The 13,366-nt window shown below is 40.7% G+C and overlaps 1 protein-coding gene across 1 annotated transcript; it reads left to right on the forward strand.

Moving 5' to 3' along the window:
• On the forward strand, positions 1–11,736 carry cdk4 (cyclin dependent kinase 4). Its single transcript, XM_062399430.1, has 8 exons — positions 1–276; positions 7,377–7,611; positions 7,699–7,834; positions 7,975–8,142; positions 8,841–8,950; positions 9,815–9,865; positions 9,967–10,102; positions 10,970–11,736. Exons 2-8 carry the CDS (start codon positions 7,394–7,396, stop codon positions 11,069–11,071), a joined length of 921 nt encoding a protein of 306 aa, XP_062255414.1. The 5' UTR covers positions 1–276; positions 7,377–7,393; the 3' UTR covers positions 11,072–11,736.
• Positions 11,737–13,366: the final 1,630 nt, after the last annotated feature.

Here is a 13,366-nt window from a genome sequence, read left to right on the forward strand (position 1 = left end):
CCTCCTCTCAGAGTTGCTAGAAGCAACAGGAAGCGACAAAAAGAGTGCGGGCAGGAGGAAGAGAAAAGAAACACACACACACAGTGGAGGCCCCAGAACCATTCCGCTGGACTGAGGCGTCTCCACTCCAGACCCCGTGCCCTCCTCCGTCTGAACCCGACCTGCCTCCACCGGACCGGGGCTGTGGGAGCTGGGACGATACGTGGCACGTTAGAGAGCATGTCCTCCTCCCGGAGCTGAAGGAGTCGAGCTGCCCCCTCGGAGCGAACGGACGAGGTAAGTCCAACATCTGCTTCCAGTCATGTGCGTGAGGCGCAGCGGGGGGTTTATATCATGTGGACGTGCGTGTACATGGGTGAGAGCAGCGGTGATCCGTCTCCCCCGCTCCCTCCGCCACGTCAGTGAGCATGTGGGTGAAGGAGGAGAAGTCTGTGGCCTGTCGCTGCTGCACTTTGTCTCCACTTTAATTCACAAAGGAGCGCTATGGAGGAGCACCACGTGTCGGGACCAGAGGAGCTCCCTCTGCCCCGCTGCTCTCCGCCCGCCGGCCCCCAGTGTCCGGCTGGGACTCGATCAAGCTCCTACATGAATGTCAGACAGTGCGAGTGATGTCTGATGATCAATACTGACAGGCTGCTGATCGATAGCTGCCCCCCACAGGTTAATGGCCTCAGTGGTTCTAACTTCCAGCTGTTCATAAAAAAGAAAGAAACACATCTGTCCCTGATGTGAGACTGCAGGAGAGGATCTGTGGAGATGTTCTCAGAGTGACAAGTCATGCACACAGACTGAGCACTTCCTGTAGAGGGGAGGAAGCATGATGACCACAACAAGCCTGATCATTCACAGACAAGGACTTTGTACAGGATGCTTCTGTGATTCACTGGAAAAGCTTCAAGTCCAGTGTAATGTTTTGCTCTTTTGCGAAATGAGGGACATTGTAGGGATTAGACATGTCGACCCAATGCACGTCAATCATTTGTCGTTTCTTACTTAACTTTTGTAAATATATCATAAAAAAATTCATCACAATGCACCAATATACAATATAATAGAATGCAACTTTATTAAACCCAAAGGCAATTTGGTTAAGTGCAAGTACAAGAAGACAAAAACACGTAACAGACATGTAACAGACATGTAACAGACATGTAACAGACATGCACTGACAAACATCCACAAGAACAATAAACCACATTAAAAGAGCTGTTTGGTTGTGTGGAGCTAAAATTGCAATTTCTTCAAAATACTAAATCATCATAATCATAATGAATAAGTAAATTGATTAATTTGATTGTCTTCAAGCCATGGCAGATTTTCAAACTGTAAAAGTGACTTTCATCACTTTGACATTCTGACCCCCCCCCCCCCCCCCCTCTCCCCTCAAGTATTTCTGTATTTGAGGCTCTATTGTGGCTCTGCTGCCTCCCACAGCCGTTGCCACACAACCTGCAGAGGAATGTTGCACTCTCACAATGAGTTGATGGTAAACTCCCCAAATCAGTTGTGACTGCACTCATATGGAACAACATATGAAAAGGATTTGGAGTATAGGATGACTAGAGGTTACCCAGGAGTGCTGCACTGTGACATCATCACAGCTTATAAACATTAGGTGTGAGGACACAGCACATATATTTAATTGTTTTGGGATAATATTATGCAAATGTTGGAAAGAATGTTCTTAGTCAACATCTGTCTAATTTATTTATGTTACAATTACCTGGAGTTTGTTAATTTTATTCTATATCATAGAATTCTGAATTCAAACAAATCTGCTCCTGTGTTTCTGTAATACTGACATAAAAACAACACGTTAACATCTTAATTCTGATTAAATGAGAAAATAGACACGTCTGATAACAATACAATAAACTTTATTCAGATCCCACTTTTCAAAACCCAGGTACAAAGTGCTTCAATTAGCAAGAGAACCAATCAATAAACAGAGGTTAAATTAATAAATATACAGCCCAGAAGAAATCAAGAAAATGCTTTCTGATTGTTGAGGTAGGTCCATCATCGTGCATAAATCCAACTAAAACACTGTTATATAAATGCAGGCTGCTTAGCATGTTGTCTGTTTGTAATAATAAACTGTAAAATCTTTTAATATACACTTTTCTTCATTTTTAGAACATTAGTTAATCAATTTAAATTCCTGCCACCAGAGAATAACAAAATCACACAACCTTTTTCCTCCTATTATGAATATATATGTAGTGACATTCAGTAGGGAAGTTATAGTTTAATGGTGGCCTCGAGATGTATTTCAGGATCTGGATGAAACACGCTCACAAGTGCTGAGAAGCTGCGATGATTTCATTAAAAACAGATCTCTATGAAAAAAAAGTAATTGGAGATGTTTAATAAAGGTCCCTGAAATGCAAAGTCTGCTCAGAAAAATAAAGTGGTCCACACAATGTTGCATTAAAAAGGTTTCTTGGGTATTTATCATATTTTGCAGGAGGGAAAGGTTAATTCACAGCTGAGTTCCCACATGAGTTTTGTTGGCAGGAACAAGAATGCTGACAGCTTCTTCTGCAGAACCTCTTACTCAACTCTTTGCATAAGAGGAAGACATGTGGTGCGTTCAACATGAAAAATGCAGCATAACTTCATTCTATCACTTACAGTTAATATCGACAGTTGACACCTTCAAAAACTGTTGTGAAGCAGCATTATTCAACCCTTTGACTATAACATGTTTCTGTTGTCGTCAGGTTCACTTCACCAGTTTGTGATCCAGTATTGATGCGGCACAGAAACACTGCACTTAATAACTTTAATTGAGTATAGGATTTATATACGATTCACCAAATCACCTGAATCTTAAAAATCAGACCAGAACGGCAAATTTATTGCTTCATTTAACAGTGACTCTGTATTTACAATTTTATTTGAATAACCAAATTACTGAAATGTTTTCTATTTGAAGTTTACTCTGACCACGATCAGAGTTACAGTTGCATGTACACCAGTCAGCCGCAGCATTAAATTGATTATCTTGCTACAATGGCATTTGGGCAGCAGGTGAACTGCTTATTGAAGTTGACATATAAAATTGGACAAGCGTAAGGATCTGATTGACTTTGACAAGGCCAAGATAGCGATGTCTGGATCAGAGAGTCTCCAAAATGGCTGGTCTTGCTGGGGTCTTCCTGGTTTCATAGTGGTCTGTACCTATCCAAAGTGATCCAAAGAAAGACAATTTAATTTTAATTATATAAACAGTTTTTCAGTTGTGTTTTCAGAAGGTTGACAGTTTCACAATATGCACTCATATAAAATAAAATTGCATCATGTGAATAAAGATATCATTCAAATAACCAATATCTGAAGTAATATTTGTACTCCTCCATGCTGGGGACAGCCTGTGGCCGGAGGCACAATGATATCGGGTTGTCCGTCCAATTCTTGTGACCACGATATCTCAAGAATGCCATGAGGGACTATCTTCAAATTTGGTCCAAACCTTCAGTTGGTGCCTGAGGCGCAGAGATGCATGTTGGGAGCAAAGGCTCATCGTACTGGAGAGATTCGGTAAACTGCTGAAAAACCTTATTGCTGGCTACCATAGAAATCTGTTAGAACACAGTGCATCACAGCTTTCTCCATGCAAGGCTGTGTAGCTGCAGAGAGATCAGTGTCCACCACTGAAAGCACCTAGTATCAGCATGTGAGCATCAGAACATGACCACGGAGCAATGTGAGAAGTCGGATTGGTCTGACGTTATATCCTATATCATGCAGCCTGTTGTGTTTTTGGAAGATGATTCCAGAATGTAATACGAGAGGAAGTCAAACTGGCACAGGCGGTGGGATGCTGCTGGGAAGTAACATCCAGCCTACGGATAATCTCTGATTGTTGTGGCTCCATTTAGTAGAATAAAGCAACTTGCTGCTCTGTGAAAATTCTTCAAGAATGGCTTGAGGAACACAACAAAGAAGGGTGTTGACTTGGCCTCTAAATTCTCCAGCTGTCAGTCCATTCCAGCATCTGTGGATGGGAAAACATGTCTGATCCATGGAGACCCCTCTCAACTCACAGGACACCTTCAGGGGTTTCTGCTCGGATGAGTCAGAGCTATTAGACAGTTTGTTTTTCGTGCTGTGACTGATCAGTGTTAAACTAACTAGTATTGTCTTTAGTGAGTAATTAACCCATTATTTTGTTGATTGTGTCTAAACTAAATCATTTAGTTTATGAAATGTCAAAACGTGGTGGAATATGCTAACAACAATTTACCAGAGCCCAAGGTGACAGATACAGATATTCAGAGTTGACAGTTCAAATCCCAAAGATTAGGGTATTTAGGGGGAATAAATTGAGGATCAAAACCTCCCATGTAAGAGGCTGCAAACAGCATGATCTGGTGTTTTATTTGTTTCTCATTAGAAGATTTAAAAGGAGGCAAATGGATAAAAACATTCTCTGATACCTAATCAGTAAAATGTTTGCCGTATCAGTTAGCTGAGTCCACATTATCATAGATGAAGATACCAACATTAACCTAAATTTAAGATATTCTAAAATTGACAGAAAACAGGAGACTATCCACCTTGGAGGATTGTATCTTTGTATAAGATGATGTAAATTGAGGATAGCAGGGTGAGACAGGGAGGGAGCCGGCTGAGCTCGCTGCCCCTGTAGCAAACTGCTCTGACAGATTAGACCGGCTGAGACTTAAACAAAAGGGAGGAAGGAGATGGATGAAGCCTGGCAGGTGACCGAGGGAACAGAAAGCTATTTGGGTTGGGTGGTTGGAGGTGTTTCCTGTGCTGGCAGGGCGCTGGCCAACAAATCCCATGTCAAGTATATTTGCTTTAAAATGGCGTCTCATTCAGTGAGTCATTTGACCTGTTGGAGGAGGTCGGTACTTCATCCTGCAGCTCATGAGTTATAAAACATTTTGTGAATACAGAAGAGCATTCATTAATTCCATTTCGGATATGATTTAAAATATGTCACATATTTCAACCCCCTGAGTACCTGGAGAGCTCTGATGAGGCTTCAGTCTCGTACAGGCCACTACGACCATACATAAAACCCCAGCACTTAGCTGCAATCATAGCTGACTGCTGCTGCCAGGATGAAATTGAAATACACAGAATTATTTCCCCTTTATATTGTGTGTTAAAGTTGCATCAATAAATACTTTATATTTGTCATGGGACGTATGACTAAATGTATTTTGAGATGGGACAAACTGTGGAGAGAATTATCACCCGGCTCTGGAGTTCCCCCTCTGCATGTGGAGCTTTTCTTTCTTTCAGCGTCATTGTTTTTGTATTTTTCGGGCCCACAACTTTTCTGTTAACTTTCCTCACTGGTGACATTTTCTGACGCAGCCGCCGGCTCAGATAAACCCTCTGAAAACTCCCAGCCCAGCACCAAAAGGCAGATGAAGTTACAGACTAACTAAAAAGCTTTTTAAAGAGTTGACAGATTTCCCATGTAGAAGTTTTATTCTGCAGTTGTATTTATAGAAAGTTGTCAGCATCACAATATGCACTAATATCCATTGCATTCTGTGATAGATTTGATTAATATTATCCACCATGATCAGGCGAGACAGTATCTTTCTGCCTGGGGCATTAAGTTCTGGGGTTGTCTCTCTGTCTCATTCTTGTGAACATGTTATCTCATGAACGCTTTGAGGGAATTTCCCCAAATTTGGTGAACATGTTCAATTAGAGCAGGGGTGCCCAATACGTCGATCGCGATCTACCAACATGAAATAAAAACGAACGGTCTATCATGTTGAACTGGTCATTTCAAAAGTTGCTCACAAGCCTATAAATGTGGGCACCCCTGAATTAGAGTCAAAGACAAACTGATATGATTTGGGGGGGGTCAATGATCAAAGTTGCAGTGATCTCACAAACCCATTTGTTTTGGCCTTTGAACAACTTATCTTAGGAATTCCTTGAGAGAATTCTTTCAGATTTGGCACAAATTGGGTGACTAGACTTCATCGGTAAAAGGTCAAGGTCATTGTGGCCTCACATTATTTGAAATACAATAACTCATATGACACCTGGAGGGACTAAATATGCACAGGTTGGCGGAGGCATACTGCTGAACGGCAGTAATTCTAGTTGTAAGTGCAAATGTGCATTTAGCACATTCCAAGAATGGCCTTGTCAGCACCTTGGCACATCTAGCAGGTTGTTTAGCTGGAAAACATCTCTCTGTTTAATCCTGCCTCTACACCAGCACTGGAACCAACACTTGTAACCACTGGTCGACAATAGATTGACAGATTAAATTTGAACGAGAAAAAATCCTCCTGTCTTTCTTTGTGGAGATAGTGATTTACTGCTTGTTACGTTGGAAGCTGTCGTGACTGATTCCTCACTCCTCTCTTCACACTGATGAATCCTGCAGCCGATGTCTCACTGAAGAACTTCAGCACTGACAGTGTTGTCCAAGTAACAGGCTGAGGCATTTACAAAAGTCTGAATACATGTCAGTGAATAAATCAAAAGGCATTGCTGCTGCATGAAAAGTATAATTATTTTTGGGGTCGCATCCAAACCCACGGCTGCTGCAGGAGGATGGAAAATTTGAAATGTGCAGTATTCATGAGGGTCTAAAAGTGAAAGCATCCCCTGTCAACACCAGGCAAGCAGCCTGACTTAAAATAGATTTTCTATTCATTTAAAAATGGATTGTCAAAGCACAACAGCTGCTAAGGAGCTTCCATTAAGTTTGGATGAGGAGCTTTTTGGAGAGGAAATAGCAATGAATTCAGCTTCTGTGGAGTGTGTGTTGCTCTCAGCCTGAGGACTGCTCTGTCTGTATTGCAGAGGATCCAACAGTTTCTCTCACAGCTTGAGAGTTCACTGAGAGTTCATCGTAATACCTGCTCACACAGCCGAACAGAAAACCCTCAAACGGTTACACAAGGGAGCCGTTTATCTCAGATCTATGAGCTTTGGGGCTATTTCGTTGATGTTTTATGTGTCTTGCCTTTACACGTCATTTTCTTTTCATTTCATTCTTATAAATGGAGCAAATGTACCTTCTGCAATACTCTGTTGTGATTTCACAGTTAACTTTTGTTGCAACTATACTTGCTATGTTTGTATAGTTGAGTCAAGGGACCTTTCGATCGACATTTGGGATGAGCTTAAAGAAGCGTGGTAGTGGGTGTGTGTTTGTGTTACATGTATCATAAAATGATGTGTGTTATGTAAGGATGTGATGTCCCAGTTAGTCCCAGTTCATTCCCAGCAGCTTCAAGCTGCCCACTAGGGTAATTGAATTCAGATAATAGAACAATGCATTGTGCTGATTCAATTACTTTTTTTTATTACCAGCATTTATAGTTTGTGAATCGGCTGTTTGTGTGTGTGTGTCTCTCTCTCAGTCTCTTTGAACCTGGCAATGGCCAACGCCACCAGTTTCCAGTATGAGCCAGTGGCAGAGATCGGAGGAGGCGCTTACGGGACTGTTTATAAGGCCAGAGACACGGAGAGCGGGCAGTTCGTCGCTCTGAAGAGCGTGCGCGTCCAGACAGACCAGAATGGCCTGCCCATCTCCACAGTCAGAGAGGTGGCTCTGCTGAGACGGCTGGAGCAGTTTGACCACCCAAATGTTGTCAGGTGAGTGTTTTTATTCAGCCTTAGTTTTCAACTATCCAATGTGGACTACTCTCTCACACAAGTCTCTGTTTTTGATGTGTGTGCCAGGCTCATGGACGTATGTGCCACCAAGAGGTCGGACCAGGAGACTAAAGTCACTCTGGTATTTGAGCATGTGGACCAAGACCTCAAGACGTACCTCGAGAGAGCTCCCGCTCCCGGATTAGCTACCGACCGCATTAAAGTGAGAAACAATTTCTAAACCAAAATGTATAATTTGTCAAGTCAGTCCCAAGGCAGAAAAAATATGGAAAGTGTGTCTAACCCTGTCTTTTTTCCGATGTGGTGTCATTTTAAAATATGTCTGCGTGTGTTTTTATTCAGGACCTCATGAGGCAGTTGGTGTGTGGTCTTGCATTCCTTCACTCTAACCGTGTGATGCACAGGGACCTGAAACCAGAGAATATCCTGGTGACCAGTGGGGGCCAGGTGAAACTGGCCGACTTTGGACTGGCCCGGATCTACAGCTGCCACATGGCTCTCACTCCTGTGGTGAGGTCACACTGGGACCATGTCGTTTTTCTGCATTTTCTGCATGTTATTTTATATGTGACATTTTCGAAGTATTTAGTTGAATGTCAAATCTTGAGGTCAGATATTTTAATTCATATTTAAATTAAAAATACAAATATTACTTGGCCATGCTAGCAGCTCTGAGGAGCTCTATGTTCATAGTGACTGTACTTTCATGTTGATGTTTAGCAACTAGCTAATTTTTTACCTGGAGCAGGTTCAATTTCGAAAAGTTTTTGCACTGTTGTCTCTGGGTTAAACGACATGGGGCCCAATCAGCAGTGGCGTGTATGTAATCCTCGCCATTTTAAAAAGGCCAAGATAAAACCCATGTCAATCATCTGACATTTCTTCCACAAGAACGCCAAGAATGACCTTCTCAGCTGCCATACTTGCAACATATCTGTACCGGCTGTTCATGCACCACCATTTAGTTTTAATAATCAGCCCTGGTTCACAGTCTAAGCTAAACCGAGAAGCTTGCAAATTTCTTTATTTTATTTAATTCATACTTTATTAAGATTGAAAAAAATATTATCAACTTTGAAGTTTAATCTAGAAACGTTGATTTGGCAAAATGCTCAAGTTAATATACAAATATTTTCATCACTAACCAGCCCAAACCTGCAAATACCAGTATTTTTCTTTCATTCATCCTCAGTGTTTGTGTCTGTCAGGTGGTGACACTGTGGTATCGGCCTCCTGAGGTTCTGCTACAGTCCAGTTATGCCACACCTGTAGATATCTGGAGCACCGGCTGCATCTTCGCGGAGATGTTCCGACGCAAGTGAGTCATCAGGATGACGTTCAGATGAGGAACACAGACACATTATGATTACAATCTTATGATTAGATTATAATCTCTGTCTTTGTTTCTACTTGCGTCAGTGTTTCAATCATGGTCTAAAAATAATCATTAGATAACCTGAGCAGAATTTTGTGCTGTTCACAAGAGAAAAGAGGCTTTGGGCATAAGAGCGGTGCATTACAGGTTGGTGATCTGAGTCAATACATTGAAAAGAAGCAGATTTAATTTCCTTAAGGTGGAGGTTTCCCATTGTTTTATCAAATATAATCAAATTTACTCTAAACGTGTTTGATTAAACTCCTGCTTTTTCTCTATATTGCCCATAAATCAAAGGTAAGGAACGTAGGGCAAATATATTATGGTTTGTTCAGCCTCTTATTTTTTGCTCAGCCTATGTAATTAAAACACTTAAGCTAAGGTGATTTTAAGGTTAAAGGAAGTTTGGGTAAATATCAAAGTCTCGTCTCATATTGCTCTAGATTATCATGTTCAGTTAAAACCCTCTTGGCTTGACTCATCATGGGCCCATGAAGCTGAAATGAAGCATTTAAATAAAGGTTAATGGCTTCTATGGACCATAGCAGTTTTTCCCAAACTTTTGATTTTGCTTCTTCTGTGGAGGCTCAGGTCTCAATATTATATATAAAATATAATATATAGTTTCAGTGAATTCAGTGACAACACATCAGTATTTTGTGACTTGGCTGCCACAGTGACGCATTTCAGTATCTTCCATACCATCCCAGTGATACGCACAGTAGCTCCATCTGCTGGTGTGAAGTACAAATTGCATGGCGGTGTTGGTAAGTGTTAAACCTCTAAATAATTGCTTTGTGTGTTTAGACCGTTGTTCTGTGGGGAGTCCGAAGTGGACCAGCTTGGAAAGATTTTTGAGTGAGTAGCAAACTCTTCCCATCACGTTTGCTCGATGAGGAGTTGCATCGGGAGATGATTCACACTGCAGCTGGTTCACTGACAGTAATCTTTGGTTTCAGAGTGATCGGCTTGCCATCAGAGGACGAGTGGCCGACTGACGTGACGCTCTCCAGAAAACACTTTCCCTCGCTCGTGCCGCGCCCCATTACTGAATATGTTTCAGAGATAGACGAGCAGGGGACACAACTCTTGCTGGTAAGACTTGGTTTGGGTGGTGATACCTGCCTGGTAATTGATTTTCTCTCAGCTGGGCACATAGTTATAATAAGGGCAGTAACCTCAGTTTCTTTGCTCAGTCTGGTTAACTTCATCAGAAGCCACAAGAGTCTCCCTGGTGCAATATTGAAAATAGTGACTCCTTTTAATTATCAGCTGGTTAAAGCGAGAGACAACTGTACAGCAGTTTATTTAAAGGAAGTTATTATTTATGCAACATTTACATAGTGCTCATACAAATTGAATTATACCTTAAAATAATAGCTTTTCTTATGGATTTGGATTTGGTTTATCAATTTGTCTAAAAATATAAGAACGTGAAGTACTACTTTTCTGATAAAATAGACATATCTTTTTTGCCTGTCCATGTAATGTCATGTAGAAAATACAGGTTTTAAAAGTAGAAGAAACGCTCTCGCGTTTATTGAAATAAAAAAGGTCTACATTCAAATAGATTATTTTATATCAGTTCATCATTATGATTGAACATGGCTTTCTCTTTCAACATTTTCAACCAGTAACAGCCTGGAGTTTCAGCTGGTTGCCTGGCAACTGGTACAGAGGATGAGTCTGCCAAAGTGCCATATTTTAACTTTTTATTTTTTCACGGGTTAAACAAACAAGTTGTAACATATGAATTAATGCGCTTTAAAGGGGCTCGTTAGCAACTTTTTTATTATCTCTGGATAGAGCGAGTTTTACTGTTTGCTCTGTTTCCAGGCTTCATGCTAAGCTAAGCTAACCTGCTGAGTGAATAACTATTTCCAATATTTCTCAAAATGACAAACTATTAATTTGAGATGTTAAATTTGACAATGACACCCTGTCACCTCGTTTCCTCCACAGAACATGCTGACCTTTGACCCCTTGAAACGAATATCTGCCCTGAAAGCACTAGAACATCCATATTTCCACGACGTGGAGACACTGACTCAGACAAAGAGATGAAGTGATTCAGTGAAACGCGCAGCGAGAGGTAACAGTGCCTAAGTCTAGACCTGGTCCTAAACGTAAAGGATTTCAATTTCACCCACAGCGTCACCTTTCAACATGTCTAGGTAATGCTTTGGAATCGTATTTTGTTAAATCTGCATTAAAAACGCCTAAGAAAGGGGAATTAAAAAAAACAGAAGAGGAGTGAACTTAACGATCACTGGCTTTCCAACATGTATGTGTCACAGTTAATGATGTCAACATGTCACGTCTTCAAGGACAGTACCAGTGTTTTAGATGTTTGATTTCTGTATCAGTCTCTCGACTCGTGAACCGAAGCGTCTGTCGTCTCTTCTCAAATGTTGCTCTTGTTACTTTTGTACAGCAGTTAGACGGAGGGAAGCAGATGTGTCACCTTTTCTTGATACAGGCTGAACACAGTCTGACAGAAGAGCCACCTCAGGGGGTTTGAACAGGCATGCAGTCGTTTTTGTGAATTTACTGTGTTTCTGGCAGAAATGAATCTGTATAAAAACGTATGACACATACCTGTATTTGAATCAATGCACAATGGTCTGAGGTATCAGAACGAAAAACGCACATGAAAGACGTATTACAAAAAAACTGGTATTGCTCTTGTATACTCTGATAAGGTAAAATAAACTGTTTCTATTATTGGACGACTGAACGGTTGGATCTCGTTTTATGTTCAACATTTTTTTCGTCGCTATAAACCATCTGAAATCCACCAGCACTGTAGCTACACTCAGTTTTAATCACATTCATACATGATTTGTGTACCATTATTATTTTGCAGGTGGAAGTCCATATAACATGAATAAATGTGGTTCTATGAAAACTGAAATGGACTGAAATATTTTGTGATGTCCATACATTGGATACTACCAACAATTCAAAGAGACTCAGCCGCCTCACCAGACAGTTTCTGTCATCTAACATTGACTAAATGAAAATAAACAACATGAACGTGGCTGCCAACATCTGCCAGAAATGGGCTATTTTTTGGTTCTTGCAGGTAAATTGTTATTGTGTTTATCAAAATATATGAAATGAAGTTAAGACACTCAGAAGAGATGGATGTCATTAAACAAAGAATCAATGCAGCAGGAGCGGAGATATTCAGAGTGTCGGTCCCCATCTCCTCTTGTCAAGCTCCAAAAGCAGTGGATCCCACTCCTCCCATAATGCACCTTGATTGGGTCTGTTTGTTAGACTCGTTGTGCCTGGTTTCTCAACAGGTCTTTTGCCACAACTCTTGTCTCCACTGTAGCTATCGAATAGAATAGAACTTAATAGAATAGAATAGTCTTTATTGTCATTGTAGTAATAAAAGAACACATTGTACACGTTATGTTTGGGTCTTTTCAGACACAGTTAAAAAGATGTCATGCTCAATACATACAAATGTTGTTGAGCAGTACCCTCCATTATGGTTTAAAAATTAATTTGATTGTTAAAATAAGTGGAATTTCCCTTTAAATAATTGGAATTGTTCACTAGAAAATGAATTATACTACTACAAAATGCAACAGTCGTCAGTAAATAGAAATATCCTATTAGAGTGCACACGCTCGTTGGTCATCAGCAAACAGTCATGCTCAGCATGATGGAGCTACGCAGTAAATTAAAGGAATAGTGCAACATTTTTGTTGAGGAGGAGATGCATGAGCACACAGACTGGAAACAGGGAAACGGCTCCACTTCAGTTTGTGTATTCAATAAATATGTAACCGATCTTTTATTTAAGGACTTTTGAACAGAGCCAGACTGTTTCCTATTTGCTGAACTGAGCCAACCAGCTGCACAAACCAGCAACTATATTTACTGTACAGACACAAGAGTTAGTTCTCATCTCAATCTCCACATCTAACTCTGCTATTAAGCAAACAAGTATATTTCCCAAATTGTAGAGCTATTCCTTTACATTATCATCCCAGCAACACGTAAGGTTAAAACTCCAACACCTTTGCTTGTTTCGCCTTATTGTTTGTTCCATGATAATCAATTAGTCACAGTTGCACTATTTCATCACACATTTCCACATGTTGCTACACAATGTAGATCAAAGTGACAGGCACAGTGTAAAAAGACTTGCAGTGTTCACTTAAAATTCATAGTACGTCGAATGTGAAATATTTACGAGCACACACACTTCGTCCATATTCAATTCATTTATGAAGCATTAAGTTAAAGGGATTAACACTATATTTTAATGTAATTTTCTACATTTTGACAGGTTTATGATGAGGATACAAGCACCGAGGGAAGACAGGCGCTTCTCCCTGAAGA

This window comes from Platichthys flesus, chromosome 2, assembly GCF_949316205.1.
Source record: "Platichthys flesus chromosome 2, fPlaFle2.1, whole genome shotgun sequence".
NCBI lineage: Eukaryota > Metazoa > Chordata > Actinopteri > Pleuronectiformes > Pleuronectidae > Platichthys > Platichthys flesus.